This window comes from Musca domestica, unplaced genomic scaffold (assembly GCF_030504385.1).
Source record: "Musca domestica strain aabys unplaced genomic scaffold, Musca_domestica.polishedcontigs.V.1.1 14, whole genome shotgun sequence".
In the NCBI taxonomy this organism is placed as follows: Eukaryota; Metazoa; Arthropoda; class Insecta; order Diptera; family Muscidae; genus Musca; species Musca domestica.
The window spans coordinates 5,029,277-5,052,448 of record NW_026712192.1 but is presented as its reverse complement, the minus strand read 5'-3'; the positions used below and the strand labels follow the sequence as shown (position 1 = coordinate 5,052,448).

The following is a 23,172-nucleotide window of genomic DNA, read 5'->3' as shown; positions in this document are numbered from 1 at the left end:
ATTTATTAAAAACTTATTAAAACTTTATTTATTATTGCAAAAACTATACAAAATTTCGAATCTGAATAAATTAACTTTGTAATAATTGAAAAGTTCCACTCAGAATGGTAAGCGATTAAACACGCGAAAATCCTAAAAGTGCCGACTAGTGGTACACTTACCCTATACTTTGTGAAGTCTAAAATGTATATTTCGAGGTGTTAAAAACGGAATGACAAGCCTAATATACCCTCCATAGTATGGTGGAGGGTATATAAACGCATGTCAAAAAATTATTTTAATAACGGGTTTTTGGAGGTGGGTATACACCCATCGGCAAAAAACCGACTGATTCTTTCTTACTTGTTGTAAAGAGATTACAGTTCCTAAATCAGTTTAAAAATTCTGAATTAATAGCATCAAGGAATGCCATTGACAAAAATACATTGACATACATACATTTAATATGCCATTTAAGAATATTGACATCAATATGTATTTGTCATTCCTTACACATTGTTTCTTTTTTTACTGAGGATAAAGAGAACAACTTTCACACAAAATATAATTAAAATCGCATGATCTGCAAAATAATTTCATAATTCTATGATTTATAAAATCTTAAACGACATTTGTCTTTGCACACTACGCAACAGTTTTTATTTGATTGCTTTTGAGATGTGTCATAGCTGTTAATAATGTTTACAATATTGGCCAGCCAAAATCTTCTGTTTCTTTACGAAAAGTAAAAAAAATAAGGCATATATATGGGAGCTATAACTATATATTAACCGACTTTCACCAAATTTGATATACTTTTTCTGTGCTAATTTCGCTCGTACCGAAATCCGAAAATATATTTGGGGGATACATTTTTCAATCTGAATCGATATTCAACAAAATTGCTGAACTTGACCTGTGCTAATATCCATTTGATTCGGGCTGTTATTACGCATTTGATCGACAATACTTAGAAAATCGGACGACACAATATATATGAGAGCTATATCTGATTCGATTACCATCAAATTCGACAGGGTTCGTCTTTGTGCTAAACAAATAACTTGTGAACATTTCATATCAATCAAACAATAAATGCGATCTCTACTTTGTCCGAAATGCATAAATCGACTCTATGGATCTATTTCGTCTCCTTCTGCATGTTTGGCGTAGGGTTTTACTAGAATTTCGGTATGAGAATCAAGGTTGGAAAGTAAGTTTAATAAATTAAGATAGTCTTGGAAATGTGTACTACAAGTGCACGAAAAGTACTAAATAGTACTATGTTTGGTACAATTTTCAACCAGATAGTTCTTGAATTAGAGGCGCTGTTCATGTGTAGCCTGGAAATAGGGAAGTGGTTTTAGAAATTGTACAAAAAGTACTATGTAAAACTATATATTCTAATATAGATATTTTATTGGTGTCTGTTGTTAAGATATGGAGGTGGTTTTGGAAGTATATACTAAATAGTAATAAATTTCGTATTGGGTGAAGGAATAGAGCTGAAACTGTAAAATATTATATTGTGATAACTGTTGGTGTCTAGAATTGTTATTATATTGTAACAACTGTTGGTGTCTAAATGTATACGAAAAGTACTAAAATTTGTAATTGAATTTAGTATTGAAAAAATTTAAAAAGTTGGAATCCCGAGATTTGATATTGAGGTCTCTGTTGGTATATTGTGTTGAGATTTGATACGATCCAGTTTAAAGGGGGTTTTTAGCAATTTTTCCAATAAATCCTCGCTTGCGATTTGTCAATCATGTATCGTTGTCAGTAATATTGCCGAAGACAATATATATCTGAAATGTAAGGATTCCAAAAAATTTAAATTCGATAATTTCAGTAAATTTGGAAGAGAGGCGAACCTGCCCCCAATTCAGTTTACCTTGCTCTCTAAACTTTCCAAGCTCTGATACACGTGTCTGTTACTTTGTAACTCATCGATCAGCGTAAAATTCTAAGTCGATTTATTTTGTCTTAGTCAGGACAACTTTTTCGTATAGGCCCCATATAATTGTACCTTCTGATATTTTAGCTACACTTTTAGAGGAAAAATTTTAAATTCAGTTTTAGAGTTCATAATATGTTCCACCTCCTGTTGTAGAACATTTATTATATAAGTCCATGTTTTTCTGTAGCCCCCATTTTAGCTTCAGTTCGAAGCGGAATAGCTTAAAATGTAGTATTTAGAATTCATAATGGATTCTATCTCCTGTAGCAGAACATTATCTATACACGTACCTATTTTTGTATAGCCTCCACAACCACCCCCCCACCTTATAATTGTACTTCCCGATGTTCGGAATTTTGACGATGTTGGACACAATTTTAATGGAATCTTTTTAAATTCTGGGTTTGAAGTGTAAAATAGTTGCTACATCATGTGACAGAAAATTGTCAGTTATATAGGTCCACGTTTTCCTATAGGCCCCATATTTTAAACTACTTCCCTTTATTCGCTTTTTTTTTGACAATTTTAGCCCTATTTTCTAACAGAATTACTTAAAATTACGCATTTGGATGCAGCGATGAATTCTTGTGTTTATATAGAAAACATTTTATATAAGAGGAGATTTTTCTATAGCCCATATCCTCCCGATATTTGGTATTTTGATGGTTGAAGCTAAAATTTTTACAGAACTATCTTAACTTTGGATTAGATGCTTTTAATAACAGAAGTGACACATACCAATCGAAAACTAGAATTTCGTGACTTTTTCGTCTTGAAGAGGCACTTCTTGAACCTCCTGAGGATTTTTAATTTTGCTTATTTACGGTCCCATTCAATGTGAAATGAGCTTCATCGTACATGATAATTTTGTTCCAAAATTGCTCGTCACCTTCGGCCATTTCGATGACTCTTTGGGCCCATTCCAATCGACAAGGCTTGTCCGCAGGCAACATTCTTTGCGTCAATTGAATTTTGTACGGGAATAAATGCAAATCAATGCGAATAATCCGATGTAAAGTGGACCGAGCCATGCCCAACTGCTGAGAACGGCGTTTTTGGGATGTTCTTGGGGACCTCTCAACACTAGCTCGTACGGCAGCGATATTCTCGGCCGATCGCATTGGTCGACTTTTATATGGCCTCTTCGGATTAGAAAGAGCCTTACCAGTCGAAAATTTTTCGTATAAACGCTTAATGGTGTTTTTAGAAGGCGCACTTCTCACATTTTTTAATGTTTTAGAAGCATGTTGAGTTTTCACAATTGACTTCTTCTGTTGAATGTAAATTTCAACTATTTCAGAGCGCTCGCGTGGCGTGTATTGGTTCATGGTAAAAATCTGCTTGGACTGACGCTTCAAATGCGGTATGTCATTAAGCGATGTGACATCTCTGTCAAAAGTTATGGGCAACCCTGTATACATAAGATACTTTTCAAATTGTGGAGGTTATAAAAAGTTATTAACTGCTTTTTTACCCATTTCTTTCTTTCTGATTTTGACAAAGATTGTTCGATTTACTATCACACAACGCGTAAAAAATCTTAAAACCAACTTCAAAAATGGTAATTTCGGCCCAACCACATATCGTGCCATGGTGCAACATGCAAGCAATTTCAAAAATTGGGAAGAGACTGGACCTGATACAGATATTGTGTCTGGAATTAGGGCGATTTTATTGCAAGACCTGGAGAATATGTGGTTTCAACAAGGCTGTGCCATATGTCACACAACTCGAGTAAATATGGCTTCATTAAAAAAGACATTTGCTGATTCCATTCTCGACGCAACAACATGACCAAATCGTTAAAAAATATATTTTATTGTTATTTCGGGAAATTTGCTTATTATAGCAAGGTAGGGTAAAGGCTCAGCCCAATCGATTTTGCTTACTTGTATTCTTATGCACTCATCAAATTCTTGTATTCAGGGAATATCCAAAACGCCTCATTTCTATTCCCATACCTATTATTACATCAAGTAATTTCTATTCTACGCTGACTGTAGGGTGCAACAAATCTACTAAACAATAATAACAACATTGGCAAATGGTTCGTTTGAATCCATCAATTCTGGATGTAATATAATCTGGTAAGTAAAAACTGAATATTGTTGCAGATTTTGTGTGTTGTGATTGTTGTTGTTGTTTGTTTTCAAATAGCGACATTGGTGCAGATGATGGTATCTCACGATCGCGTTCATCCAACAAGTTACTAACGGCGTTACTAATGGTAATGATGATGGAATTGATGTATCGATCTTGTCAGCTATTACATATACAACTCATCCATTTTATGGATATTATCTGCTGGTTTTACTGTCTCCAACGAGCTTTGGTGTTACGTTGCTGGTAGTACAGACTTACGGCTTGTGTTGTTCTTTTTATTGTGGGCGCAGATTTATAATCAAAAAAATATTACTTTTATATTTCGATGAAACACACACAGGCAGACTCAGCACCATGACGGGGAGTCTAGCGGATAGAGACCCCGCCCGTCTATCTTTGGTCAGTCATACACACACACACACCCGTTGAATGACACTTTTGGCATGAACTTGCCTTGGTTAGCCGGCGGTATCTAGTGTCTTACATATGTCTATCATTACGAGCGAGTGCGTCTTCGAGTTGTGCTGCGGACTGAACTGAACAGGCCCATTTATTAGCAAATACCTACCTGTGACTGTATGGCTGGCTGGCTAGCTTAATTCTTTGTCTTCTTTGACGCTTCAACGTCATAATCTTCTAACCGCTGAGCATCTAACTTGTGAACTTTTGGCGATGGCCTGACTGACAGACTGGCTGCCATGGCTTTGGCTAGTTATTCTGAATTTTTGAATTCAACTATAAATGCGTGCGCTGCCAACCAAACACTAAACAGTTCTAATTGTACCAGCGGCAACCACAGTTGTACGCGGCGGATTTTGATTTCCTTTTCATTGCTTCGTTGCTTCGTTCAATTTGCATATTTTGTTGAAAATACCTGAGATTCGCACGGAACACAAACGAATAATAACTTAAACGCGAATTAAGTGAAGAAATCAGAAAAAAATCCCATCAACAATTTATTAGCCATAGAAACGGACCGGAGGAAGCCAAAAGGTGCCATTCAAAATGGTCAGTGTACGTTTGTGAATATTTGTTTAAAGCAATTCTGACATTAGTGAACTGAACGCTGCAGACCCATTAATAATTAAAAAAAAAAAAATAAAGTTGAATAATAAATTTGAATATGGCAAATGATGATGTGTCTCTGTTGTCCTTGGAGAAGTTTAATGTGTGCTTCGTATTTGTTTGGTCGTTTTGCGAGAACGTGAGAAAAATATTAACCAAGTGGCAAAAGCTTAACAAGGATCAAGGCAAACCTTTTTTATGATTGATCAACGTTAAAATCGGCAATTGTAATAACAATGTGAATGTGTGTGATTCAGATTTATGGTTTAATGCTGTGAAACCTTTTTTATGTGATATCTCAAATAATAACATCGATATAATGAAAAAATCCGTCCCAAAATAAAAACCAAGTAAAAAGGGCGTTTAACAGCTTAATTATGGGGAAATCAGTTGAAATTGAAGTGATGGGACCATATGTCAAAACCTTTAAAAATACCATATTAAAGTCCATTCAGTTGAAAAATGTGGTTTGGACTTTTCAAATACCTATTATTTGGGGACTTCCATTATATTCCAAAAAAATATCGACCTTCATTCAACAAGTATTGCAAAGGATATTTTCTACTCAATGAGTTCTTAAAGTTCCAAAATCCAGCAACTATGGCTGCATCGACTTGTGGTCAACAGGTGTCTCTAAATGAACCAAGCATATATCATATATCAGGTTGTAAACAAATTTTGCGATCTGATTTTTTTCCAGTAGAAATCTAACACGTTGAAGCACAGCACAAGCACTCTGAGAGCAAACTCTTGCTCTGCAGCGTGAGATAAAAAAAAAAAAACTACAACAAAGTCAAACACCATAATTTTTACATTTTTGTTTTAAATTTATTGAATGAAAGCAAAAAATGTCGGAAATAGCATTAAATTTTAGAATATGCTTAGATTTGTTCGAATTGGTCGCCTTTGGCACGAATTATGGTCTTCAAACCGCCAATGAAAACGTCACACGCTGCCCGAATGTTGCTTTGCGGTATTTTGGCCCATTCCCGGCGAAGCGTTTGCTTGAGGTGATCGACACTTTGGTATTTTTTAAGTGACAACTTTGCTTTTCTCATCGGAGAAAACCAAATTCGGCAGATTACTGGCTCTTTCGGCCAAGCGAAGCAAATCTTTAGCAGTTTTGAGTCTATTTTATTTCTGTTATGGTGTAAGTTCTTGCACTTTTTGGAATTTCAATGGTTTTACCCTAAGGTAATTTTTCAATATTTGCCGAATGGAATATTGTGATTCGTATCCGGAGATTTTGGTGGCCATTGTGCGCTGGAAATGAAGCGAGGAACCTCATTTTGTAACCATTCTTTGGTGGCGCGTGCTTAGTGCGACGGTGCTGAGTCCTGTTGGAATGTCCAAGGTCTGCGGCCATAATGTTTGCGTGCCCAAGGCCTTTCCTAATACACAATTCAGAATATTTTCGCGATAATATTCGACATTTATTCTGATGCCACGGCTGTTATGACGGCCCACACCATCACCATGGCCGGCGCTTGAGTTCTGGTGGCCAACCGAAGGTGCACATTTTCAGCTGACCTCTTTGGCAAGTAAACACGATCATTTTATTTGTTTACAAACTGCTGGACAACGAATGTTTTCTTATCGGAGAAAACCAAATTCGGCAGTTCACCACTTTCGGCCAAGTGAAGCAACTCCTTAGCTCTTTTGAGTCTATTTTCTTTCTGCTGCGGTATAAGTTCTTGCACTTTTTGGAATTTCAATGGGCTTACCCCGAGCTCATTTTTCAATATTTGCCGAATGGAATATTGCGATATGTTTAGCTTACGAGCCACTGCGTTTCGATTTTGAAGTCGCTTCTTTACTTTCGAACCATTTCTGCTGATGTTGCTGTTTCTTCCGTCCACTTCTTTGAGATCGGTCTACGCTACCAGTATCACGGTAACGAGAGATGGTACGAGACACAAAAGATTTATTCACATTTAAATGCTGGAGTGCTCTAACGATAGTCGCTTGTGGTTTTCCAGCCAAATATAAAGAAATCACACTATCACGCTTGAATTCCAACACGAATTACTTTTTTTCTCACCAAAATGTATGTGTACGCTTGTAAACAATATAATGAGCTGTTACTGGAATAATTTTAACAGCTCTCGGACGAGTGTCTTAGAAATGACAACAGTCTGAAGTTGGCTGCAGTTTTTTCATCTCACCCTGTAAATTTTCAGCTTTTCGATTCCCACCCTAATTTTTCAAACAGGAATTCAAAAAGAGTAAAAAGTAAACCACTCCCTCTAGTGAGCAAGATATGCTCCCAAGAGAAAATAAGAAAACATGTGCTCTGAGTAAAACATAGTAACATGATAGCTTTCTTCTGATTGGTCGGTATGCCAAGTTTAAAGGATTATAATTCTACCCTACACTACATAGTGCTAAGGGTATTATGTCTTTGAGCATTTGTTTGTAACATGGAGAAGTAAGCGAGATAGACCCATAGTTACTTTTGAGGATCTTCATAGAATCACTTTTTGAGCCGATTTATGCATGTCAGTCCGTCCGTACGTCAAGGTATTCTTGTGAACAAAATGCAGGTCGCATTTATTATCCGATGGAGCTGAAATTTTTCAAATTATATTTGTTTGGCCCAAGGACGAACCCCATTGAAATTGGAGATAATCCGTTCTGATTAAGATATAGCTCCAATATACCTACAACCGATTTCTGGTTAATTGTGCACCAAATGGCCAATGGTATGCAAAGCTCTGAGGTTTTGCACATCCGTTCGAATTCGGTCTAGAAGCAAGTACATCAAATTTGGAGAAAATCTGTTCAGATATATCTATAGTTCCCATATATATGATTTATCCGATTTGTTATTTTTGTCCTCCGCAGCCGTAATATGCACTCTGTTACAACAATATTTGGGGAAATATATCAAATACAGCTCAGAAATAAATTTGCTAAATTTTATCGAGATCGGTTCAGATTTGGATATAGCTGCCATATATAACTTCGTCCGATTTACCTTGTATTGTGCACCAATCGTCTAATTATCCCAAATGGGATGAAATTTGGCATTTACGACCGAATTGAGTCTAGAAGCTAGTATGTCAAAGTTGGTGAAGATCGGTTCAGATATAGCTACATCTCCCATATATACTGTTCATCCGATTTGTTATATTTGTTACCCACAGCCGTAATATGCACTCCGTAACAACGATATTCAGGGAAATATATCAAATACAGCTCAGAAATATCTTTGCTAAATTTTATCAAGATCGGTTACGATTTGGATATAGCTCCCATATATATTTTTACCCGATTTCAAATTAATTGCGCACCAAATGGGCAATACAAGTCCGAATTTAAAAGATACGAATGCTTCGGAATATTTATTCCTTTGAACTTTAAATTATAATTATAATCATAGCGTGTATGATTGAATTCTCCCATAAAAATTCTCTGAATTCTCCCTACTAAATTAGCAAGGTGGTGTAGGGTATCATAAAGTCGGCCCCGCCCGACTTTAGGATCTTCTTAACTGGTTTTAATAAAATCCTTTTCAAAGTGATATCCTACACTCTACAGCAATGTTATTTGGTATAAAATATTAAAATCCGTCTCCGTTAAATTTATTGAAAATCGATTTAGAATTGGATATGTCTCCCATATATTAGTTCCCTCTGAAACCAAGCTGTAACTGCTCTAAAGCCAAATATTGATAGGTGGCATGATCTACTTCAAATAAATTCTTTTGTTATGGGAGCTCTACTAAATATGCATAGTGGTGTAGGGTAACATATACTCGGCCCCGACCGACTTTTGACTTTTCCTTACTGGTTTTCCTATTCTTTCTCGCCTCCTATTCTAAACTGTACGAGCCGATTAATCTGTAATCGTGTCACAAAATGTGACTTTAGAATCGGGTAATTTCTGATTCATAACTCCATGTGAAATTTCGAGACGTTCGACTCATGACATGACCTCCAAAAAAATCATTTTCTTTAGATGGACATTTTAAAATGTTTACAAAATTTTGGCACATTAACAGCTTCATTTTAGGATATCAAGAGTCATAAAAATTACTGGAATTTCTCTTCTGTAACTATCCTAGGATGACATTTTGCAGCTACTTATATGTGACGAACTTTTATCAAATTATGAAATTGTCAAAATTGATGGACTTATTCCTGGCATTTGTAAAAAATCTCTTAAGTATTAAATTTTCAAGAGTTATATTTTTTCTAGTATTTTTCAAAAATGTTAAGAAATAATATTTAATTGAAATATTTATACATTTCTCCTCTCTCTTACAGAAATGTGTGCTCGCTCTAGTCGCCCTGGTGGCCTGTGTCGGTGCTGATGTCTCTCACCTTGCCGGCAACTCATATTTGCCACCACATTCCGTATCGGCTCAATCACGTACCGTTTCATTTTCGCCCTCATCCGGATACACAGCAGGCAATGCGGTGAGCGGTAATGCCTATACCGCAGCAAATGGCGGTTTTAATGCAGGGAAAACTGGTTTCTCATCAGCCACCACCACCACCACTACAACATCTAATCGTGGTTTTAACTCTGGAAATACTGGTTATTCAACTTCATCATCTCGTGGATTTAATTCTGGTGCATATCAACAGCAACAACAAACAGGTTTTGGTGGTGCCGCCAGCGGTTACTCAACTGGTGCTAAGCAGGCATATACTGCTCCAGCTGTTCAAAAGACCTTTACATCCCAAACCTATAGTGCTCCTCTTACCCAACAGACCTATAGCTCCCAAAAAACCTTCTCCGCTCCCAGTGCCCAACAGACCTATTCGGCACCTGGTAAATCTTATAATAGTTATCAATCTTATACTTCATCGGGAGCGGGAAGTCAAAAAACTTTTAATGCTCCAGCTGCCCAAACTGTTACCTATTCAAGCAATTCTGCTCAACAAAGTTACACTGCCCCTGCTGCTCAAAAGATTACCTACTCGGCTCCGGTTGTACAACAAACAAGCTCCGGTCCTGGTAAATCCTATAACAGTTATCAATCATATACGGCCCCTAAATCGTTCACCACTTCAACGGTTCAAAAATCTGCCAATAATGTTGATAGAAACTATTTAGCTCCCAGTTCGCAGCAGAGCTATAAATCGACTACGACAACACAAAGTTATACTGCCCCAGCCATTCAAAAGTCGACTTTCACAACTGGAGGTAGCCAACAATCTATAGCTGGACCTGGTCAATCCTACAACAGCTATCAGTCGTATACAGCTCCAGCTGCTCAAAAGACTTCCTTTAGTACTTCTCAACAAACTTCTGGCGGTGCCTCAAAATCCTTCCAATCTTATACTGCTCCTGCTACTACAAGTCAAAAGGTAACTTATACATCAGGAAGTACTTCGCAACAAGCCATTGGCGGTCCTGGTAAATCCTACAATAGCTATCAATCTTATACTGCTCCTGCTAGCCAAAAGATAACTACCTACACTAGCAGCTCTCAACAAGCCAATGCTGGACCTGGTCAATCTTATAACAGTTATCAATCATATACCGCTCCAGCACCGCAAAAGGTAACCTACACCAGTGGCTCACAACAGACCAGCTCGGGACCCGGCCAGTCATACAACAGTTATCAATCGTACACAGCCCCTGCCAGCCAAAAGGTTACCTACAGCGCTCCTGCCACAGTTCAGAAGACCTACACCTCTACTTCATCCCAGCAATCTTATACAGCTCCTGCTCCCCAAAAGGTCACCTATACCAGCAGTTCCCAAAAAACTAGTTCCGGACCTGGTCAATCATACAACAGCTATCAATCTTATACTGCTCCTGCTGCTCAAAAAGTCACCTACACAAGTGGCGCCCAACAACCTCTTGCTGCTGCTGGACCTGGTCAGTCTTATAACAGTTATCAGTCCTATACTGCTCCTGCCACACAAAAGGTTACTTACAGCGCCCCTACCGTACAGAAAACCTATACAACTAGCTCCACTCAACAAGCCTACTCTGCTCCAGTTGTTCAAAAATCCACATTCACAAGCTCTAGCGGTTCGCAACAATCCTTTGCTGGACCTGGTCAGTCTTATAACAGTTATCAGTCCTATACTGCTCCTGCAACCCAGAAAGTAACTTACACTGCTCCTGTCGTCCAAAAGACCTTTACAACTTCCTCGACCCAACAAGCCTACACTGCTCCAGCTGCCCAAAAATCCACATTTACAAGCTCTACCGGTTCGCAACAATCCTTTGCTGGACCTGGCCAATCATACAACAGCTATCAATCTTATACTGCTCCTGCAACCCAGAAAGTAACTTACACTGCTCCTGCTGTCCAAAAGACCTATACAACCTCCTCGACACAACAAGCCTACACTGCTCCAGCTGCCCAGAAAACAACATTTGCAAGCTCTAGTGGCGCCCAACAATCTTTTGCTGGACCTGGTCAATCATACAACAGCTATCAGTCTTATACTGCACCAGTTTCGACAGGAGCTGCGTACACCGCCTCCTCGTCCTCATCGTCAGGCGGTACTAAATATGCCGCCGATGGTGGTTACATCTATTAAATTGTGATCTGTTATTTTTTGAATTTTTTCTCTCAAATCTGCGACAAAATTCGAATTGTTATACGAATTAAATAGGAATACTATCAATCATTCGGAATATTTCTAATCTATGTTACGGAATGTTAATTGGTATATCTTAGAAACAAAAAATAAATACAAAAACAAATATTTTCGAAAAAAAATTGTTGTTTTTATACTCTACAACACTGTGGGTATTATAAGTTTGAATTATTTAAATTATGTAAAATCTAGAAATATTACTCCGGCACATCGGAATGGGAAGGGTGAGATAAAAAACTGCAACAAAGTCAAACGACATAATTTTTACATTTTTTCTTTAAATTTTATTGAGCGAAAGAAAAAAAGGTCGGAAATAGCATCAAATGTTAGAATAAATTTGGATTTCTTCGAATTGGTCACCTTTGGCAGGAGTTATGGCCTTCAAATGGTCAATGAAACCGCCACACGCTGCCCGTTGTTGCTTTGCGTTATTTTGGGTTTATTCCCGGCGAAGCGCTTGCTTGAGGTCATCGACTCTTTGGTATTTTTTAGTGCCAACCTTGCTTTCCAAAATACTCCAGACACAATAGTACAACGGATTGGTATCCGGAGATTTTGGTGGCCATTGTACGCTGGAAATGAATCGCGTACTGAGTGGGATGTTGCTGAGTCCTGTTGGAATGTCCAAGGTCTGCGGCCAAAATGTTATCGTGCCCAAGGCTTTAATACACCCTCCAGATTATGTTCGCGACATTTATTCTGATGCCACGGTCGATTAATACGGGCGGAGAGCGATCATCGGCTATTATGGCGGCCCACACCATCACCATGGCGGGCGCTTGAGTTCTGGTGGCCAACCGAAGGTGCACATTTTCAGCTGACCTCTTTGGCAAGTAAAGACGATAATTTTGTCTGTTTACAAACTGCTGGACAACGAATGTTTTTTCATCGGAGAAAACCAAATTCGGCAGTTCACCACTTTCGGCCAAGCGAAGCAACTCTTTAGCTCTTTTGGGTCTATTTTCTTTCTGTTGTTGCAGTGTAAGTTCTTGCACTTTTTCGAATTTCAATGGCTTTACCCCGAGCTCATTTTTCAATATTTGCCGAATGTAATATTGCGATATGTTCAGCTCAACAGCCATTTTTCGGCTACTGCAACGCGGGTTTCTATCAAGTCGCTTCTTTACTTTTCGAACCATTTCTGCTGATGTTGCTGTTTTCTTCAGTCCACTTTCTTGACGTCGTGTTTACGCTACCAGTCTCACGGTTCACACATTTAAATTCTGGAGGGCTCTAACGATAGCCACCTGTGAAATTCCATAACAAATAACTTTTTTTCTGGAAAATTCTCACCAAAATGCTTTTGTGCGCTTGTAAACAATATAATGGGCTGTCACTGGAATAATTTTAACAGCTGTCGGATGAGTGGCTTAGAAATGTCAGCAGTCTGAAGCTGATGACAGCTTTTTCATCTAAGCCTCATAAACTGCAAAATAATTTTCCAAAATTTCTATTGAAACGCGAAAGTTTAAAATGTCACAGCTTTGCATGTCTAAGTATTTATACCAACCATAGATGTTAATACCCTCATAATACCTTCCCAAGGTTAAAAAATTTATTAATAAAAATTTGAATATTTAATCTATATCACCTGCCCATAATATGATCAGATCACCACCAGATACTATAGGTGTCTATTCTGGTTGGACGTTGTTTCTAAACAAGATCGGTCTATAACTGAGGGCCCTGAAGGTTGATATGAATATGGAAACACCAAAAAGGGGGTCTGGATGATTATTTCCCACATTTTGATGTAGCATAAGGTGTGGGCCTGTAATTTATCCATATATAGGGGTGAACTCTTTAACATGGCGAAATCAAAACAAAACCTGCCGAAACAGAGTGTCCAGACGGAATTAATGAAACCCCTGAACGAATACGAGATTCAGCGTAATTTTGGTAATGGTTGGATCAGGATGGTTATTAAACTTTCGCCAAATGTCAAGAAGTTTCATCTGAATCTTATGTGTGAAATATGTGACTAATCAATTAATCAATAAAGACATCTCCGAACAAGTTAAAACGCAGAATAATCGGGCCGGGCCGAACTTTGAATACCCTCTACCATTTGGAACGAATTTGGAAATTTAAAAAAATAAAATCCGAATATAGCCGTTATACTGGGGGTCTATACGACGTGGACTTACATGCGCATTATTTGTCGTAAGCCATTGAAATAAATGGTGAATATCATAATACCGTATATAGGGAAGTACCATTATATCGGAGCTATACGAAGACCTACACGGACAATTTTCTGTCACAGGCTGTAGCTTCTATTACGAACTTCAAATGCGACATCTCAAACAATTTCGGTGAATATTGCACCTAGAATCGTCAAAATACCGTATAGAGGGAGGAACTGATATATAGACCAATACGAAGACCTGGACCTGCATACACAATTTTCTGTCACAGACTATAGTTCCCATTACGAACTCTAAATACGTAATTTAAAACTACTGCGGTGAATAATGACGCTAAAATCGTCAAAATACCGAATATTGGGAGGTACCGTTATATGGGGGATATACGAAGACCTGCACAGACAATATTTTATCATAGGCTGTAGCATCTACTACCAACCTCAAATACCAAATTTGAAACTATTCCGGTGAATAATGACACTAAAATCATCAAAATACCGAATATTGGGAGGTACCGCTATATGGGGGCTATACGAAGACGTGGACCGGCACAAACAATTTTCTGTCTTAGGCTGTAGTATCCATTTCGAACTTCAAATACCAAATTTGAAACAATTCCGGTGAATAATGTCGCTAAAATCATCAAAATACCCAATATCGGGAGGTACCGTTATATGGGGGCTATACGAAGCCATGAACCTGCATAGACAACTTTCTGTCCTAGTCTGTAGTATCGATTTCGAACTTCAAATACCAAATTTGAAACAATTTCGGTGAATAATGTCGCTAAAATCATCAAAATACCCAATATCGGGAGGTACCGTTATATGGGGGCTATACGAAGACGTGGACCAGCACAAACAATTTTCTGTCTTAGGCTGTAGTTTACATTTCGAACTTCAAATACCGAATTTGAAACAATTCCAGTGAATAATGTCGCTAAAATCATCAAAATACCGAACATTGGGAGGTACCGTTAAATGGGGGCTGTACGAAGACTTGGACCGCACAAATAATTTTCTGTCTTAGGCTGTAGTATCCATTTCGAACTTCAAATACCAAATTTTAAACAATTCCGTAGAATAATGTCGCTATAATCATCATCAAAACCGAATATCGGGAGGTACCGTTATATGGGGGCTATATGAAAACGTGGACCTACATGGTCCATTTACGAACTTAACTTGCCTACTGGCAAAAAAATAATGTGTGCAAAATTTTAGCCTTCTATCTCAATTTGTTCGAAAGATAGCGTGATTACAACAAACAGACAGACATACAGACGGACAGACAGACAGACGGACAAACACACAGACAGACAGACAAACAGACAGACGGCTATCGCTAAATCGAATAGAATAGAATTTTACGCTGATCAAAAATATATATATAATTTGTTGGGTCTGACATGAGTATTTCGAGGAGTTACAAACGGAATGACAAAACTAATATACCCTCCATAGTATGGTGGAGGGTATAAAAATGGTGGTCTTAAGACTAGATTCAAGATTTAAGGATTTGATTCGAAATTTTGATTAAAATCGCCGATGTGAAATTTTACGAGAGCGACGAGTATTAAAATTTATAGCCTTTCTAGGGGAGGAAACAACATAAAGTGGGCCGAATTTGAACGCGCCTCGATGAACTCCGAATATCAAATTACAGTTCCTCAAAATGCATTGCAAACTATTCAAAACCTGTAGGTTTTATGGAAAGATTAAAGAGCAGGTAATAAAGGTAATAACAAATGGCTCTCAATTATGTTTGAAATGTAGCGAGGACCCATAAACATTAAAAATTGGAAATCATCCGGTCCAAAAATATCTACTGAAGCTTTTAACCTCCACCCTCTCATGAATTCAGCTGTTTTGTAGTGCTTCGTTATTTATTTAAAAAAGTAAATGTCAATTGAATTGTTAGCTCCATCGAATGAACATGCTCCGCTCTCATATGTTGTCATTTTTTAATATGCCTTTTGTAGAAAATCAGTTCTAGTTGAAATAATAGCCGGGCGAAGCAATGTGGTAGTGGTAACTGGAGTTAAATGGCGCACCACAGTCGGAGCAGTATATTGAACTACAGGAATAGTTACTGGCACAGAGGCAGCTGGGATAATTTCTCGTGTTACAGTCACAGGAACGGCATAACGAGCTACTGGAAAAGTTGCCAACGGCACCAAATTTCTGGTGTAGGTGGTCGAGGCTACGAATGGTGTTCCCAACAAACATAACAATGGAATAAATATGGACTTCTGTTAAAAAAAAAAAAAAAAAAACATATTAACGTAAATTATATTCTAACACGTTAAATACTAATAAAGTTATAAAAAAATTTCAAGTTACCATTTTTAGAAATTCTGCGATACTTGTGTTTCTTGGATGGAAGTTGTTTTGAAAACTGATGCCTATTTCGAAGAAAGTTATTATTTTTATACAAATATTTCGTTCTTTAATATTTCTTAGCGTTTCCTATTGGCTGAATTTATTTGAAATAATTGCCTAAGAAAGATTCAAATAAACAACCCAGTTTATTGTGAAAGTGCTCGTCTTTTTTGTTTGAATTATTCTCGTGCCGTGGTTTAGAAAGGTGATACAATTATAACAATAAGAATTTAATTCGTTTGTTTATCAAAAAATGAATGTTATTTCTTATTGGCATTTTTTTGATACACTGCATAACAATAATTCGTCATTATACCTCACAACACTATGTGTTGGGGTTGTTATAAGTTTGATTGGGACAAATATTATGTAACACCTCAAAATATTGGTTTCCCACATAGGAAAGTATATATGGATCTTCCCATCTCCCCGAGCTGAGTCGATCTAGCTATGTGTGTCCGTCCGTCCGTCTGTCCATGTTAATTTGTAATCACTCTACAGGTCGCAATTATGGATCGATCTTCACGAAATTTAGAATGGAGGTAGGGCTAGAGCCAGAATAGAACTCTATTGAATTAGGGGTTGAAACGGATTATGAACTGAAAAAATTCCTGATTTTGCAGTTGCTCTACAAACGCAACAATAAACCTATTGACGCGGAAGTTAGCATGGGGCTAGAATTAGGGCTGGGCAGAAGCCTTCCACTTTTCCATTAAACCGCGAATATTTTTAATCCCAGCGAAATCACAAATAGACGAAAAGGTCAATTCTGACCGTTACGTAGATGCCGATAGTAAATTTATCGGATATATATATATAGCGAAATATGCACAATGTATGTATACAAAGGAATGGGATGTTAGCTAGAATGCTTATATCTCAAGAATGGCTGAACCGATTTTGACAAATTTTATCAATTTAGAATGCCATCTTGACATATATGTATAAAATCGCATAAAAATGCTAATAAAGATGTAAATAGTGTATATTTTGTAATATTTCTCAACTTACAACAAAGGTTGGGGTTATTATATATAGATTGCAATTATCATCCTATCCTCACGAAAATTTTCCCAAGGGTAGGGTTAGGCTCAGAAGGGCTAAGTCTATGGAGTTACCTGTAATTGGTCAAATTGGGTCATTAGGATATAATTTATGAATTTGTATATTTAGTCCGAAGTCCGAGGGAAAGTATTAACATATAATTAAGAGGAACAAACAAATGCACAATTTCATAATCTACAATGCCATATTCTACTGTGTGGTGTAGGGTATAAACACGGAAGTGATCATAGAATAAAATATTCAACAAATCAATTGATTTTTAAAACAATCGTTGGAAATGCTGAAAAGACGCCATGTCAAATTACTAACACTAGCAACAACTAGCATAATTAACATCGAAGATTTTGCTGGGATGCTTTGTGGGTGCATTTGCTTTTATCTCCGTCAACTTTTTCTGATGTGCTTGAATGTATTGAGTTATCTTAATGATGCGGCGAATTAACAGCTTCGTAATGTGCGCCTAAAAGTTTGCAATGAAATGTGTATACTTTTTCGATAAATGCTTCGTATTCTTTTGGCGAGGTTTACCGACATTAGATATTAAGTTTTGCATTGGAGGATGTTAAATTTGTCATTTCGATTGCAACACCTCGAATCATTCATAGACCCCACCAAATAGGACTTTAAGAATACACTCTCAATCGAGGAACAAAAATTAATCTGGTATCAACTTTTAATACCAATACGAATATGCAAAAGTAGCTTCTTATCTCAAAGCTATTAATCAATAATAGTGGTTAATGCCATATTTAAATATTTTATATATATACTTTAATTGCTATTAAGATTTACCTGCCTATCTCAACTCCATCTCTAACATTGATTATCGTACCAAGTTTCAATATTATATCTCTATCCCTATGGTACTTTTCGTACACTTCTGGTACGGATTCCCAGTGGGCGATGAGAAACCAGATTGAGATTTAGCTCTTTATTCCACAAAACAGTTGTGGTCCTTTTCCAAATTTTTACAATCTTAACTCTAATTGTTTCCTTAATGACAGTGCAACAATTCAGTTACGTGTTCCTACTTTTCGGACAATTTTAGAACTAAGTTCATAGAAGCCTTTTTATACCCTCAATCATGTGGCTAAAGAAGGTATATGTCATTTGATATGGCCAAAACGTACCTCATCGAAATACCGGTTTTAGATCCTAGGTCTATTTGGACCAAATCCGTTTCAGGACATTTGGAGTCAATCTAGCGATGTCCGTCCGTCTGTCTGGCTGGTGCGCATGATAATTCTCAATTTGGTCCAAACTTGTTACATCGTAATATTATTATCAAATTGTGATCGAGTTCGCAGATGGGCAATATCAGTCCACTCCTTCTGGTAACTCACCCACAAAAGGTCGAAATATTCAAAGAAAATATTTGAGTGCACAGAAAAAGTAAGGATCATTAGCGCTAGGTCAGGTGTGAAAATGGATATAAAGGTCCACTCCCTTACAAGAAGTCAACATTTTGAATGGAATGGTTCATATTTTTGAGAAGTAAAACGTCACAAATCGTAAAATAACCATCCAACTCTCTTCAAATTTTTTCTAACTCAAGATCTGTAGAGAAGTTTATAGATATCTATCAAGCCCTTCTTGTACCTCACCCACAAAGGGTCACAATTTTCATTACTTATACCTGTCATAACTTCCAAACAAGGCAGCGATGCTTTACAACTTCATATGTCTAAATATTTATCTCAATCAGAAACCTGAGATGAATATGGAATTAATCGGAATTTATGATTTCGCATTAAATTAGATATGCTATTTTCGATTTTCTTGTAGTTTTGCCCATACCAATATTTATACCCTACACCACAAGGTGGTCAGGGTATTATGTATTTGTTCATTTGTTTGTAACAGGCAAAAGGAAACGAGATAGACCCATAGTTCTTTTTGATGATCTGCATAGAATCACATTCTGAGTCGATTTATGCATGCCCGTCCTCCGTAAGTCCATGTATTTTTGTAAACAAAGTGCATGTCGTATTTATTGCCCGATCTAGATGAAATTTTGCACAAATCATTTGTTTGGCCCAAGGACGAACCCTATTGGAGATAATCGGTAAAAATTTAGATATAGCTCCAATATATATCTTCGTCCGATTTGCCTTTTATTGTGCACCAAACGTTTAATATCAGCCCGAATAGTATGCAATATTGCACATACTACCAAATTAGGCCTGAAAATAAGTATGGCAAATTTGATCGAAATCGGTTCAGATATAGCTATAGCTCCCATATATATTGTTCATCCGATTTGTTATTTTTGTCCTCCGCATCCGTAATATGCACTCTGTAACAACAATATTTGGGGAAATATATCAAATGCAGCTCAGAAATTCATTTGCTAAATTTTATCGAGATCGGTTCCGATTTGGATATATATCCCATACATAACTTCGTCCGATTTACCTTTTATTGTGCACCAAACGTCTTTTATTTGCCCAAATGGGATGAAATTTGACACTTACGACCAAATTGAGTCTAGAAGCTAGTGAAGATCGGTTCAGATATAGCTATAGCTCACATATATGTTGTTCATCCGATCTGGGAAATATATGGGAAATATATGAAATACAGCTCAGAAATATCTTTGCCAAATTCTATCAAGATCGGTTCAGATTTGGATATAGCTCCCATATATATCAAATGGGCAATACAAGTCCGAATTTAAAAGATACAAATGCTTTGGCATATTTAGGCTTTTGAACTTTAAATTATAAATATAATCATAGCGTGTATGATTGAATTCTCCCATAAAAACTTTTAATTGTTCTGTGGAGGTCTACTAAATTAGAAAAGTCGTGTAGGGTATCATAAAGTCGGCCCCGCCCGACTTTAAGATTTTCTTTACTGGTTTTATTTGTATTAGATGAACTGTGAAAATGGAATACATCGGTCCACTATATCTATATAATCCAAACCAATATTTACATCATATTTATTTAGGTCCGACACAAAATGGACAATATTGGCACTTCAAATACAAGGACCTGCGTATTTGAAACAATTCCGGTCTATAATGTCTCTAACATTATAAAAATACCGAATATTGGTAGGTACCCTTATAGGGAGGCTATATGAAGACGTCGACCTGCATAAGTAATTATTTATCATAGAATACAGAAAATCGTTTTACTGAGAATAGTTATTGAAAACGCAGAGCTCGGGCTCTCTATAATCGCTCTACCCCATTGTACAGTTTGTAGTATTTTATGGTACAATTCGTACTATGTGTTAATAATATCTGTTATATATGTTATCTGTTTAAATTTAATCAATAACATTTAATTAATAATAAATTCTGCACTCTTCATGACACAACTAAAACGGAGGTAATGACACTTGACTTCAATAACAAAATATTCACTCGTTAATGACCAGTTGCATAGAACCATCAATTCACTGGCTAATTGGCCAATTGAGCTCTTTACCCATTCTGACTTGTCATTATCACTTGCTTCGTTTTGTCCGGCTAAGAAAAGAATCTTCTAAACATATTTCGGAGAATAGATTTCAGGGTTTATTTATACATCATTATTTTTAACAAATCGTTTGATGGTAGTTTCGGGGATTTACAAATTTAGTGGCGAACATAGCCTCCATTGGCGGCATAACGGGTACCAATAGAATTACCGGAGAAAAGGGAGGCAGCAGGTGCAGAATAGTGGCTAACTGGTGCGGAGGATACTGCGCGAGCAAAACCAGCCGATGAGTGACCACCGCTAGAGAAGCCACCGTATGAGTGAGAACCACCATGACCATAAGATGAACTCACAGCTGGAGCGGAATAGTGAACAGCTGGAGAGGCAGCAGCAAAACCACTGGAATGAGAACTTGAGGCGAAACCACTGCTGTGACCATAAGAACCGCTGGATGGGGCCAAATATTGTCTGGATGGTGCTGCAACGGCTGGTGCGGCGTAATGAACAGCTGGAGCGGCAGCAGCATGTGAGAAACCACCGGCATAAGATTTGGCAACTGGTACCGAATGATGAGCCACAGGAGCAGAGTAACGGGCCACAGGTGCCGATGCTACAGCATGAGAGACTGCATGGAAGCTGTGTGAAGGAGCTGAGTAATGGACGGCTGGAGCTGGAGCCGAGACGGCAGGAGCTAAATATTGTCTAGATGGCTTGGCAACGGCGGGAGCTGCATAATGTACAGCAGGGGCGGATTGTACATGGGAGAAGCTAGATGCATAGGAGGTAGCAGCTGGAGCGGAGTAATGAACAGCAGGAGCTGGAGCAGCTGGTGCTGAATAATGAACAGCTGGGGCAGCATGATGGACAGCTGGTGCTGAGTAATGAACAGCTGGAGCAGCATGATGCACCGCTGGAGCGGCAAAAGCTTGAGAGAAACTGTTTGAATGACCTCCACTAGAAAAGCCACCACCATGGCCAAAAGATGAGGAAGAAACCGCAGGTGCCAGATATTGATTAGATGGAGGAGCTGGCGGCAAATAGGTGGAGCTCAATCCAGCTGCAGCAGAGGATACCAAAACGGCCAAAGTTAAAACAATTAGTTTCTAAAAAAAAATAAAAATTATAAATCTTAGAAGGGGGGTTCCTTCCCTACAGGCCATACCATTTTTCTGGTGTTTGGTAAGATGACTTGCAAGTGAAAGAACAAAACTGAAAATACTGATACCTCCATCAACAAATTTCGTAACTTTTATACAAAATTCGTGCGAGCAGAATATGCAGAGAATGACAAAAAAGTACAACATAATTAGTTTTACTAAACGATTAAATCCCAAAATAAACGAAACGAAAAAGTCTTCCTCAAGTCAGAATAATCTTCAAAACGAAAAAAAAAAACGTTTTTTGTTTGTTCTCTTCTCTGTTCTATTATTTCTTAGTTTTTTGTTGAAAGTTTGTTTGATTTTGAATTAGGTATTACCTCGAATCTATCGAATTCTATTTATAATGAAATTAATTTGTAAAGTGTGAAGAATTCAGTGTGAACTCTCAATGGGATAGAAGGCTATTAATCATTATCGGAAATTTGATGATATTTAGCCGGGATAAACCCACAGAGAAATAGCCCGAAGCTATACACAAAGAATCAGCGAAGATTCCGCAAAAAGTAAAAATGGACGTGAATATCTTATTTAGCCGTATTGTGTTAACTTTTTATGATACGTGCAATAGTATTGAAATGGCTTTCTACCGAAAAAAAAAATCCCATACCTCTCGATTCAATGAAACTTTTTTCCGCCAATCGAATCATTACTGGACGACAATTTTGTAAGCTTCAAACAGTAGCTGAACAGGGGATATATCCCAGTTGCTACTATCAAAAGTAAAGTATAGCCTCTTTAAATAAAAGCAAACAAGTGAAATAGCAAAAAATAAAATCTTAAAAACATCGAATTTTGCCGTATATTAGGGTCCATACGACGACGTGGACCTGCATAAGCAACTTTGTCACTAGCTATTACAATATTTAAATGCGAAACTTGCAAAAAAAAATCTGTTTATAAAGTAGCTAAAAGCATCAAAATATTGGAAGGTACAATGGGGGTTATAAAACGTGGACCTACACAGACAATTTTCTGGCATAGGCTGTAGTATACATTACGAACTTCAAATACAAAATTTGAAATAATGTCGCTAAAATCATCAAAATACCGAATATCGGAAGGTACCGTTATATGGGGGCTATACGAAGTCGTGGATCTGCATAGTACATTTTCTGTCTTAGGCTGTAGTATCCATTACGAATTTCAAATACCAAATTTGAAATAATTCCGGTAAATAATGTCGTTAAAATCATCAACATACCGAATATCGGGAGGTACCGTTATATGGGGGCCATGCGAAGACGTGGGCTTATATGACCAATTTTCTGTCTTAAGCCGTAGTAACTATTACTAACTTCAAATACAAAATTTGAAA

General features: G+C 37.4%; 2 protein-coding genes and 1 long non-coding RNA gene across 6 annotated transcripts in view; 1 reads left to right on the top strand and 2 right to left on the bottom strand.

The window, feature by feature from the left end:
* LOC101897370 (mucin-5AC) overlaps window positions 1-11,787 on the top strand; it is a 65,863-nt gene extending 54,076 nt beyond the window's left edge. For 2 of the 4 annotated variants that reach the window (XM_059119146.1, XM_059119147.1), the window contains one exon: window positions 9,376-11,787. In XM_059119146.1, coding sequence (XP_058975129.1) covers window positions 9,376-11,616 — 2,241 coding nt within the window. In that variant the 3' untranslated portion in view covers window positions 11,617-11,787. Of the gene's footprint in view, window positions 1-4,711; window positions 5,057-9,375 lie in introns of those variants that run through there. The other 2 variants (XM_059119145.1, XM_059119148.1) reach the window with 2 other exon arrangements.
* A 3,902-nt stretch (window positions 11,788-15,689) lies between these two features.
* On the bottom strand, window positions 15,690-16,251 carry LOC131801040 (uncharacterized). The gene is made up of 2 exons (XR_009341679.1): window positions 16,166-16,251; window positions 15,690-16,074 (listed from the first exon to the last, which is right to left on the bottom strand). It is a non-coding gene; the product is annotated as an uncharacterized LOC131801040 (long non-coding RNA).
* Window positions 16,252-20,855: 4,604 nt separating this feature from the next.
* LOC131801043 (cuticle protein 16.5-like) lies at window positions 20,856-21,862 on the bottom strand. The gene is made up of 2 exons (XM_059119007.1): window positions 21,851-21,862; window positions 20,856-21,800 (listed from the first exon to the last, which is right to left on the bottom strand). Exons 1-2 carry the CDS (start codon window positions 21,860-21,862, stop codon window positions 20,856-20,858), a joined length of 957 nt encoding a protein of 318 aa, XP_058974990.1.
* Window positions 21,863-23,172: the final 1,310 nt, after the last annotated feature.